Source organism: Ovis canadensis, chromosome 17, assembly GCF_042477335.2.
Source record: "Ovis canadensis isolate MfBH-ARS-UI-01 breed Bighorn chromosome 17, ARS-UI_OviCan_v2, whole genome shotgun sequence".
In the NCBI taxonomy this organism is placed as follows: Eukaryota; Metazoa; Chordata; class Mammalia; order Artiodactyla; family Bovidae; genus Ovis; species Ovis canadensis.
Genome location: NC_091261.1, coordinates 45,291,332 through 45,303,517, shown reverse-complemented (window position 1 = coordinate 45,303,517; position 12,186 = coordinate 45,291,332). Strand labels below are relative to the sequence as shown.

General features: G+C 35.9%; 2 protein-coding genes across 9 annotated transcripts in view; one reads left to right on the top strand and one right to left on the bottom strand.

Annotated features, from left to right (window-relative positions):
• The window catches only part of FGF2 (fibroblast growth factor 2), a 57,920-nt gene extending 46,296 nt beyond the window's left edge, over positions 1-11,624 (top strand). The window contains exon 3 of the mRNA XM_069557496.1: positions 8,538-11,624. Coding sequence (XP_069413597.1) covers positions 8,538-8,723 — 186 coding nt within the window. The 3' untranslated portion in view covers positions 8,724-11,624. The remainder of the gene's footprint in view (positions 1-8,537) is intronic.
• Positions 1-12,186, bottom strand: part of NUDT6 (nudix hydrolase 6) — a 74,915-nt gene that overhangs the window by 9,131 nt on the left and 53,598 nt on the right. For 5 of the 8 annotated variants that reach the window (XM_069557488.1, XM_069557486.1, XM_069557487.1 and 2 more), the window contains 6 exons: positions 8,601-9,581; positions 8,289-8,389; positions 6,222-6,264; positions 5,906-5,968; positions 4,870-5,008; positions 865-921 (listed from right to left, as the gene is read on the bottom strand). In XM_069557488.1, coding sequence (XP_069413589.1) covers positions 9,184-9,581 — 398 coding nt within the window. In that variant the 3' untranslated portion in view covers positions 865-921; positions 4,870-5,008; positions 5,906-5,968; ... (1 more) ...; positions 8,289-8,389; positions 8,601-9,183. Of the gene's footprint in view, positions 1-864; positions 922-4,828; positions 5,009-5,905; positions 5,969-6,221; positions 6,265-8,288; positions 8,390-8,600; positions 9,582-12,186 lie in introns of all 8 variants that reach the window. The other 3 variants (XM_069557490.1, XM_069557489.1, XM_069557485.1) reach the window with 2 other exon arrangements.

The following is a 12,186-nucleotide window of genomic DNA, read 5'->3' as shown; positions in this document are numbered from 1 at the left end:
GATATTTACCACAAACTCTGTAGGGACAAAGCCACAGTTGCTACACATAAATGGAAAATTCAGGATTTATCAGTTTTCTTTGAGGAATGGCACCAGCCAAGATCCATTTGTTCCAGCTCCCGTCCTAGAAGCTATTCCTGCCAAGTTCATGAGTTAATCTCTAGTCTTACGATTCAGTTTGTATGGCTTTCTGCCCTGTGTTTCAATAGCCATCCTCTTTCAGATTAGTCTGGGTGGGCTGTGTCAATTTTCAGATGAAAAAGTAAGTATCCCTACTCTCAAACCAAGGAGGTGGTTCAGTAAGTGGCATACTTCTTGGAGCCAGATCCATAGGCATTGGGCTGTCAACAGCAGCTTTTAGATACGATATTAAAAGTCTTGACCCTTGGCTATTATTATCATCTTGCCAACATTTACTGGGTTGAAATCACTCACTGATGGTGAGACATCCCATAGCTAGGGATGTCACCGGAGACCCACTCAGGTGACTTCCCAGAGACTACTGGGCATGTAGGAAAAAAACAAAACGACTTTGCATGTAAGTCCAAGGTTGTGACCAGTAGCCATCACGTGGGGATGCAGATGTTCCTTATTATGTAGAGACACTGGATTTATGAACTTGAACGTGCCAAAGGCATAATTCTTTCCACTATTCTTCTACGGGGCCCTATTTCAAACAGCTGTATTATGGCACATCTCTGGGTTCTGCATTTCCCCGTGTGTGATTCCTACACAGATTTGTAAAACTTGTTTCCCTCCCCTCAGAAAGAGCATTCTGGATAAGAAAACATTTTAGTTTCTAGGAGTCACATTAGGTTGACTACCACCAGTTGAGACTATAAAAACAAGACTTAAGTTGTGTACCTTTTTTTTTTTCCCAACATCTTCACATGTTAAGGGTCTTCTCCCCGCTCTTCGAAGCTAGAAAATATAAATGTACAAGCAGTAACTAAATTTATCTGCGAAAGCATAAATTAAGGCTGACATTTGAGTATTCTTTAATACACAAGAGACTCCTTATTCCACTCCATAGCAAGATAAATTTTGTTGCTATGAGCAACAGAAGCCCATAACAAATATTAGAATTTGATTTCTCCAGTGTTCAAAAATTGCATATAATAAGGTTAACTGTGATCTTAAGTTTAAATCACCAAACCTCAGTGTTAGCACTGGTATCTGCTAGACAGTTGCATGTTGTTTTCTATATTATGTGATATATTGTGATAACCTAAACAAAATAACTTAGTATTAGAATGTATTTGACCTGTGTTGATCCATATGAAATATGCAAAAATTATATTTGAGGATACACATTTAATTACTGTAAAATACTTTTTCACTTATCAAATAGGGGGCCTTATAATGAAATGAAACTTACACACATAGTAAAGTAAGGAAAAGATTTTTGAGGGTTCACTTATATTGGCAAAATATACTGATTAAATTTGTCAGAAAAATGCAGTAATTAAAGAGCAATATATATCATTTTAATTTTCTTTAAAATCATTTTTAAAAGATAAAAAGCTTCCCTGGTGGCTCAGACGGTAAAGAATCCATCTGCAGTGTGGGAGACCTGGGTTTGATCCCTGAGTCAGAAGATGGCCTGGAGAAGGAAATGGCAACCCACTCCAGTATTCTTGCCTGGAGAATCCCACGGTCAGAGGAGCCTGGTGGGCTACAGTCCATGGGGTCTCAAAAAGTAGGACATGACTGAGCAACTGACACTTAACACTAGATTAGATGCAAACATTACTGCATATTAAGAACTACTGCTTTTTTTAAGAAACCAATCATAAAATTTTACACAGGCTACATATATACTACAATATTAAGATTAAATTTACTTTTAACTTTCCACACTCTGTGTGTCTTATTTTGTTCTGAAATAGTCAACACTGATACTGACATCATGTCTGTCTTTAATTCTCAGAAGTGGGGTAAGCAAAAGCATTTTTGGATTTATGTTGAGCAAACTCATAAGTTAAAACTGCAACATCAAAGTACTGTAAAAGAATGAATAATCCAAAAAACAGCATGGTGGAATGGCCCTAAGGGTCAATTTAACAGAAGTGGATGAGAATTCTGAGGCCAATATGTAAGGACAGGAGATTGGGGTGAGGGGGAAGGAGAGGAGAATTTACTCTAGTTCTTTTTTTTCTTTCTTATACTGTGCCAGGGCTTTAAGATTGTTTGAAGGCTTAAAAACTGTTAAAAACTGGGAGGGATCTTAAAGATCATCTAATCCAATCTTATTTTACAGATGAGAAAAGTAAGGTTCAGACAGGTGAAGAGCTCAAAGTTACAAGTTAGTTAGGGATCAAGGCAAGACTGGAACCCAGGCATCTTGACTCATAAAGATCCTCACAAATAGTGTTAGGACAGTCAAACTCTTGAAATAGGCCAACTGGCTTAAGTTTCCTTAGGGACTAAATAGTTCATAAAAATGAGACTCTATTCTATATTTCAATACTTATTCTGAATTATTCCTTGGTCTTAGTTCTTTAACGTTTATTTCGATTTTGCAGTTTCGCTGAATGGTATTTTACTATAGCCTATATAAAATAGTTTCATTTATTCATTAACTTAATAAATGTTTATTGATCACTTAGTATGTGCCAGGTACTGATACAGCAATAGAAGAACAACAACAGAAGACAGTCTCTACCCATAGGGCATTTATAGTCTGGTGAAATAAAGTGGATATGTATATATAAATAAATGATGTATCTGGATGTTTTAGAGTGCGAAAATAAATGAGATGCTTTTATCCATCATGGTGTAACAAGAGTCATTAAATTCAGTTACTTGAAAGATGCTCTAATTGTGGTCACACTGTAGCGCTAGGGTCAGGTTTTAAAAATATTGATTTTAGAATAGTTTTAGGTTTTCAGTCAAGTTGTGAATATATAATACAGAAAGTATCTATGTAGTCCATTCCCAGCTTCTCCTATTAACATATTACATTAGCATGGTATCTCTGTCACAACTAATGAATCAATATATTGATATATCATTATTAGCTAAAGTTCACACTTGATTCACATTAGTTTTACCTCATGTTCTTTTTCTGTTCCAGGATTAAGTTCAGGATGCCACATTTAGTCATCCTGTCTGTTCAGTCTCCTCTATACTCTGACAGTTCCTTAGACTTTCCTTTTTTTGATTTGACAGTTTGAGGAGTACTGGTCAAATAAGGTCTTTCAGTTTGGGTTTGAGTGGTTAGACATGGGTTCTAAGTGTTTGGGAGGTAGATCACAGAGGTAAAGTGCTATACTTTCATTGTATCATATCAGAGAACAGACTCAGCACTAGTAATATTAACCTTGATCACCTGGCTGAGGTAGTGTTTGTCTCCGCTGTAAAGTTAATCCTATTCACCCCTTTCTGTACTGTATTCTTTGGAAGAAAGTCACTGTACACAATCTACATTTAAGAGATTGGGGGGTGGGGATGGGTGGGGTTTATGCTCCATCTCCTTGAGGAAGTAGCTACATAAATTATTTAGAATTCTTTTGTATGAGAAATTTGTCTATTATCCATTTATTTATTTAATCATTTTTATCAGTATATGTGCATGGGTATTTAATTTTATGCTTTGGGTTATAATCCAAAACTTTGCTATGTATTTGAAATTGTTTCAGCTTTGACCACTGGGAGCTTTTTCAGTTGGCTCTCATGCTCTTTCACATACCCTAGACAATGTGGGCTTTTTTGAATATTTCCTTATCTTATGGCCTCTAAGAGTGCTCCAGGCTTATCTTGTATATTCCCTACTCCAGCCTAGAATGAGCTATTTCTCTAAGGAGCTTGGTTCCTTCTAATACCATTAGCAAATGGTATTAGAAACCAAGATATGGGTGTTTGCTTCTAGGCAGCCTTACCTGACAGGGCAAGGCATATAGGCATATACCAATCAGAATATACATACACATATCTATGAACAGTTCCTGATTTAACCATGTGTATGGTTTTATATTAAAAAATGAGTACATGCTGATGTATCCAACCCTAATCCACTTTAGGGTTGGATCACATGAACCACTTTAGCGTTCCATGCTGGCTTATCTATAGCCACCTACTCCAAGAGTGAGAAACCTGGTTCCTCCCATCTCCTGCAATTAGCTTTTTATTGTGTGTAAATATCTCACACTGGTTCACTTTAATTTCCTTTGAAATTTCAGAATGTCTAGATGAAATACAAATCAAACTATTAAAAAATGTTGAGTATGCTTTTTCAAACTCTGTTCAGTTCTTTGCTATTTAGATTCCTACAAGGGGTCAAACTTCCAGCCCACACCATCTTTAAAATCATTAGCATCACTCATCAGTATCAACAAATGCTTATTAAGTCCCTTATCTTATTAAGATCCTAAGCTATGCTGGTTCATGTACATAGCATTCAGGAAAGTCCTAAAGTGTGGTCTACCACTGACACAAGACAGATTTATATTTAACTCTCATACATGTACATCTACATTCATTTTTTAGATTCCATACCTTTTAGAATTGAGAATAATGGTTTACTGAAATTATTGTAACATACTTTCTAGCTTTCAAATAAATTATTACTTTTCAAGTTCCAAGTCTGTGGTTATTAGCATTAGTATGAGGGAAAGAAGGTTAAGTGATATCTGTTACATAGTAAGTGCTCAGTAAACATTTTTCTCCACTAGAATACCTACTATTCATCTCAAACCCAACATGTCCAAAACTGAATTCCAAATCTCTCCCTATAAAACCCATTCCCACTCATAGCCTTCCCCATCTCAGCAAGGCCATCACTGAGCACTAATGTCAGTGCCATCTTTGATTTCTCTGTATCTCTTACCCTGAACATCTGATCTGTCAGGTAACTCTTGACAACTCTACCTGCAGAACACATCCAGGAGGAGACAGCGTCTGATCCTCTCTGGTGCCACCCCTGTGGTCCAAGCCTCCCTCTCTGTCTAAAGTTCCTGAGCAAGCTGCCAACAGGTGTTTCCACATCTGCCTTTGGTCCAGAGTCATCCTGGAAAAATAGATCAGATCATGCTCAAAAGTCTATAGGGGCTTTTCATTTTCTTAGGATAGAAGCCAAAATATTTGTAATAGCCTACGACTCTCATATCTTATTACTTCTCTGCCTCATTTCCTATTCCTTTTCTCCTCCAAACCCTCTGCTTTATTTAACCCTCTTGCTGCGCTTCACACTCTAGGCATGATTCTGTTGAAGGGATTTTACACTGGCTTTTCCCTCTGCTTGGCATGCTCTTCTCTGATATCTGGAGGGTTAACCCCACCTTCTTCAAATTTTTTATCAGATACCACAGCCTACTGTTACTATGCTATTTAATACTGCAACCTAGTCTGTACCCCCTACCATTTCCATCTTATCCTATTCAGCTTTATCATATAATTTACTCATTTATGCTAACTGTTTATTGTATATCTCCACCAGTGAGAACTGGAGCAGCAAAAAGGGAGGGATCCTTGTTCAGATTTGTTCCCTTATGTATCCCAGTGCCTAGAAAATATATGTTAAATGAATAAATGTATTATTTGAACTATGTGCTTTTTGTGTCCCCAAACTATTCCTAAATTTAAAAAAATGGAAAATTAAATTTGATGAAAAGGTATCTGATAGATACATGGGCAAAGGGTATCTACACTCTGGAGTTACTAAGAGCCTTGAATCTTGGATTCCTCATTTGTCAATGAATATAATATTGTGTTGGCCAAAAAGTTCATTTTGACTTTTCTGTAATATGGTATGAAAACCTGAACAAACTTTTCGGCTGACACAGTAAATAAAATGCTATGCATGAGAGCAGCCAATAACCATGAATTAAGGGATTTCCTAGCTCCTGAGCCTATGTAAAATAAGGCCTTGAAGAACAAGTTGTATAAGCCCTTAGAAGCTACTTACCTACTTCCTCTGTGATGTCACTTTTCCTTTTCTCATAAGTTTGAAATGGTGAGCAGTTAAACACTTGAGTATAAGAAAAAAGCTCTGTAAATATGTTTATAAAGTTAAAAAAAATTACACTGCATCAATTTTTAACATGAATACTGACATCACAGCCAGTGAAGAGAATTTGTAAATTCAGAATGGAAGGAACTGAAAATCACTTAAAATGGGACGTTAAATGCCTGTTTTTAGTGAGACTGAATTTTGGCCCTGCTACCCATTAAAAAGATGGGAGTTTGTTTTCAAGTGCAGAGCAGCAGTTTAGGAAACTTACATGTCTGAATGTTTGGCACAGATGCAGTTTCCTTCTCTCCTCTCTGTGTAAAAGAACAAGAAACCCATTTTAAAAAAATTGTGGGTTCCATGATGTATTATCCACTTAATCCCTGGTATCATTCTTTTTCTCTAAAATATTAGCAGTTGGCTGAGAAGGCATATATTATTGGTATGGTTCATATCCCATTGGCCAAACATTATAGGTGGGACACCCTTGAGGCTAACCAAACACCAAAAAATGAGCTTATCAACACCCTGAGGATAACTGATGGGGGTTAGGTCTGCTTCTGGGGAATTAGCCCAAATCTCAATGGTGACCTTTCATGTTATCTTTATGATTACATGACTTTTCCTTTACTCTTCTGCTTCTGATCTCAAACCTAGAATAGGGAAGAGGAAGATGTTTATTGCTGGCACTGAAAAATGACAAGATAACCTGTATTACTTCAACACATGAAACACGATAATTTCACGAAATATAGAGTGAAAATACTGGCTATACAATATTCACATTAGTATATGTATTCCACTGTTATCACAGTTGAGTATCTTTGAAAACCCCAAGATAGTCCTATGTATCATACAGCTGTTCCTTGTGCAATGTCTGCTTCTTTGTAAGGCTACCTGTGATTTATTTGCAGCAGAAAGTCTGATGAAGTTGCTTTCTTAGTTGCAAAAAAATGAGCAAACTAGATAAATTTGCATTTCAATTTATAAAAGTTAACTGTAGTCAGAACAAGCCAAGTAAAATTCTTATCCCTAGAAGCTGACTAAAGGAGCTAATATTCACTTTTAGGGCTTTTTCAGTACTTTACTTTTAGAACACTGATTATCATGCCAGTTCTTTTCATTGTTGTACTTACATGCTTTTCTCACACTTTGTGCCACTGTGTTTATCTTAGAACCAAAGAATCTGGGAAAAGATTCAAGTCTTTTGAATGTGGATTTCCCTAAACCTCAAGTTTCCTAGATTTGAGCATGTAGAAATCAGCTGGAATCTGGTATGGTCATGATACAAAACCATAGGTTTATGTCATGTATCTGTGTACACATGTTGTATTTATATGTGGAGATATGTGTAAATTTATATGGTTTTCTATATAAAATTATCATCCTACCCTACTTAGTTAACTAATTGTAATGTAAAATATAATTTTTCTTCTCTTCCCTTAAATCGAGTAAGTCACTTGTTGACTTTTCCCCCCCGAGGTCAGTAAATATCATCAGTGCTGCCCTATGAAGCTGATTTTTGAACATTTACCTGAAATAATGCAACAGCCTAATAGACTCTATAACTTGGAATACTATTTCCAGGTCTCACTATTTGTAAATCTAGCTATTTTCCACCTCCTCTAATAAACTGTTGAAAAGGGCAGAGTAGTTTCCCTTCCCACAGAGACTGTCTAGATTATTTATTCCTCATTATCTATTAGTATTTTGAGAATGCTGTGCTGTGCTTAGTTGCTCAGTCATGTCCGACTCTTTGAGACCCCACATTCTGCAGGCCACCAGGCTCCTCTGTCCATGGGAATTCTCCAGGCAAGAATACTGGAGTGGGTTGCCATGCCCTCCTCCAGGGGATCTTCCCAACCCAGGGATCGAACCTAGGCCTCCTGCATTGCAGGCAGATTCTTTCCTGACTGAGCCACCAGGGAAGCCCTTGAAAATGCTAACCATATTACAATGTTCCAGTACAATTTTTTGGCATTATATACACTGGTAGTTTTCTGTACAATAAATTATTCTCTTTATGCCTTAGAATCAGTGTTGGTCACTACGAAAACACATAATTTAAGGAATAAATTCTGTTTCTTTGAGTTAAATATTACTAAAACCCTTCTTCTTTATGGGAAGGTTACCCATGGGTCACAGTACTAGAGATGGATGGACCATAAGTACCTAAGTAAAAGCCATTGCTTTGCATTTCCCTAAGTGTAGCATGCTTCCTGTTACTGGATTTATCCTTTGTGGAGACCACTGAAAAATCTATATTCATGGGATGTTTTAGGTCTGTGCCAGTGTGGTTTTTAGACCACCTGGGTGCTTTTGCTGCCCAATATCTGACCTGTCTGTTGTGAGGCTGCAGGATGGTCCTTGGACTGCTCCTCCAAAGAGATGTGCTTCAAGTTGTCCTGCTGATATGCTGTGTTCCTGTCCTGCATCCTTCTGCAGAATGAGAAATCTGTGTCAGATTTTGGCCTGTTGAATCTTGCTAGTTTAACTGTCCTGCTGAACCCAAAGCACTGTGTACTATTCTTTAAATATTTAATATGAAAGTATCACAACAACTACTAATTTTTCCTTTATTTTGCAGAAATGTGTTACAGACGAGTGTTTCTTTTTTGAACGATTGGAGTCTAATAACTACAATACTTACCGGTCAAGGAAATACTCCAGTTGGTATGTGGCACTGAAACGAACTGGGCAGTATAAACTTGGACCCAAAACAGGACCTGGGCAGAAAGCTATACTTTTTCTTCCAATGTCTGCTAAGAGCTGATCTTAATGGCAGCATCTGATCTCATTTTACATGAAGAGGTATATTTCAGAAATTTGTTAATGAAAAAAGAAAAATGTGTACAGTGAGCTGCTCAGTTTGGGTAACTGTTTAGATAACCTTTTATCTAAGAGTAAGATATTTAACCATTGCCTTAGTTTCCTTAAAAGAAAAGACACAATAACAGCAAAAATTCCTGGAAAATGTATACATTTCCACTTTTTATATAGCATTCCTTTTATCCAGTGAAACTTATTTAAAGCTACAATCTTTCATACAGTTGCTTTATTTGAAAAGAGGCGCTTAAAATGTGTACAAACAAGTTTTCTTCATGGAAATTATAGACATTAGAAAATTAAAGTCATATTTAGTCATTAACCCAAATGTCCACTACTTCCTATAATATGGCACACATTAATCTACATGTACAACTTAAACATTTTAAAAACATGTAAATATGAATTTAATCCATTCCTGTCATACTTTTGTAATTGTCTGGCAGTTTCTTGTGATAGAGTTTATAGAACAAGCCTGTGTAAACTGCTGGCAGTTCTTCCATGGTCAGATCAATTTTATCAAACCCTTCTTTGTACCCATACAGCAGCAGCCTTGCAACTCTGCTTGTGATGGGAGTCGTATTTTTAGTCTTGACTAGATCACTGAGATTCATCCACTCACACTTTAAGCATTCATGCTGGCAAAGATTTATGGTGAATGAATATGGCTTTAAGCGGCAGATAATATACATATCTGACTTCCCAAAAGCTCCCGGATGGGTGTGCTGTTGCCGAATACTCAGGAGGGATCGGAATTCTGATTTTATACCAGTCTCTTCAAAAACTTCTCGAACTGCTGTATCTCCTACATAAAAGAAAATATACAAATCAATAACAATTATACTTGTATAAATTTAATCAAAGATTTTCAGATGAGGAAGCATTATTATGTAAAGGTTCAAAAGGTAAAAGTTTACCCTAAGAAAAGAAAGCTTTTCCTGTAAACTCTGTCCTCTGGACATCCTGAAATAACAAAGTATTTTCTTACGACTGTATAGCTAAGAAGCTTTTAGAATACTGAATATTTTTTTGGCTTCTACTTTCAAGCTTACCCATCTATATATATGTATTTTGGGAGTCATATATTTTTAAACTCTTCCTGCTTTATTTCCCAAAAGGTGAAAACATAGGTTGCAAAGCTGTAGTTAATATTCCTGTATATTTTTTCATTATTATCTTGTTCCTGATTATCCATTAAAACTGTCTAAACTGATAAACATTTGAAGTAAGAAAAAGTCATCTATTCTTCTTTACAGAAGTCTGTAGAGCTGCAGAATGTATAGAACTAGAAAATGATTCAAATCATCCCTGGTCTCTCCTGGGACTGTCAGGCCTCTGAAGTCATAGAGCAGATTTCGTTATAACCATTTTGTTATGCTCTTCTAGTTATTCTGTCAGTGGAATCCCACCATGGTAATTTCTGGCATTTTCTTTGTTTCTTGCTGTTTCAAAGAACTTGGATTCATTCTTCTAACACCAAAATGCTACAGTCATCAGAAGTAAAAAAAAAAAAAAACCAAACTGGCAATTTATAGAATTTTATAATATTACCACGGTTTTCATTTTATAAAGTTGATTTTTAATATGCAAATTTCTAGGACAGGATTTTTATTGCTATTAACGTATTTTTTGTGGCTGCTCTTTCTAAATATCCAGATGAACCTCCTACCTGGGATTTCTGTAATTTTGTGATGCTGTCATTGTCTCCCAAAGTGTTTATGAAGAGCCCTTTAAAAAGCTGCTTTCCTTGTCTATTTTCTGGGAAGTTTCACAATTGCCACAAATATAGATTTTTGTTCAACTATCTTTTAATGCCTTCATTTTCTTGTTTGTCAGGTTGTAAACTGTATTTGGCTTCCCAGTAGTCCTACTAGTGAGGAATAGGCAAGGAAGAGCAAGTAAACAAGAAATGTTGCAATGTTTTTTCTAATAACAGCTCTGGAAATAAGCACAGGAAAAGTAGTGTGTAAAATATGACATCTGTCTGCCATATTTGAATTCTATGTGAACGAACTTTTTAATTGAGATTTGCCAAAGATCAAATAAACATGGTTAGAAATTATATTTTTAAACTGAAAATATAAAAAAAATATATGTTAAGAAAAGGGAAACTTGGCTTAAGAAAAATAATTTTTGTTGTATTAAACTTGTATTAAGTTTGTTAAAGATTGTGGCAGTAGTCTTAAATTTTACATGTCATTTGCTGATCTGACTTAAAAATTGTTTAAATGTTTAAAAAGTTCTTTAAACATTTTAAAATGACCATGGGGGTCTTGTTTAGCTTTTAATAACACTAGTCAAGAGTTTAGCATTTAGTTCCTGTGTCTAGCCTGTTTGTATGTTATGGAAGCACAGGATGGGGCTGGTGAGTGAATCTGCCGGGCTTAGCCATCACCACAGCAGCTGATTCAAAATCAGCACTGCCTGGGTATTTTGATCCATTTAACCTGAATCATGATGTCATTAACTAGACTAAAAACTGAATGGGCAAATAAGTGCTTTTAGATCTAGAGGAACCAATCCCTTCTATATTAAGATTGAAATCTCTTTTCCAAGGATTTTATGATGAATTTAAAAATTTTAATTTAGATAAAGTTCTTTATTCGCTTGTATTATTTTAAATGTACTGTAAGTAAACTGAATAATGGTTTTATAGATTTGAAGAATATAGGAAAAACCAAGAGGGTTTTGTTTTTATTTTTGCTGGTTGAAAGATAGAAATGTTTAAAAACATCATAGTGTTTTATTTAGTTAAAGGACAGAATGAAATGGAGTTTATATTTGTTACTTCTATTTTGTAATATTTAATAACAGGATTAGGTTGAAATAAAATAACAGGAAAAACTGTGCAGAATGTGGATTTTCCTGGTGTCTCCCCCTCACTCTGGTACACTGATGAGCTCTGAGCAGACCCCAATGCTTTACAGACCTTTGGCTATACAGGGGGTTCTCTTCCTGTCAGTGCTAATGAGATTTTTTTTCTCCCCCAGAAAGGCAGCTTCTGTTTCTAACCTTATCTATAGATACCTTTGTACTCTGCTTCATTTACCTAATACTTCTCAAGGAATGAAGGATTCCAAACAAATGAGCTTCTTATTTTAACTAGTGTTTACTGCTTAAGAGCCAGTATGAACATTTGCACATTTATGATGGCAGCAGTCCTATTACATACTTTCCTAAAAACAGAGTTTAAAGAAAATAAATAATTCCTGGTTGATTTGGCTTCATCATTAACAGTAATCTATTACTATACAGTTTCAAAACAGAAATGTACTCTACATAGACATGGTCTTTCAGATCTCTATGTCTCTTATCATTTCTAGCTGCTTTCAGAGTTTTATCACTTCTGAGGCAATGCTTCAGTTTTTCCTACTCCTAGGCAATATGGTAAATGCCAGTTGCTGCTTTTT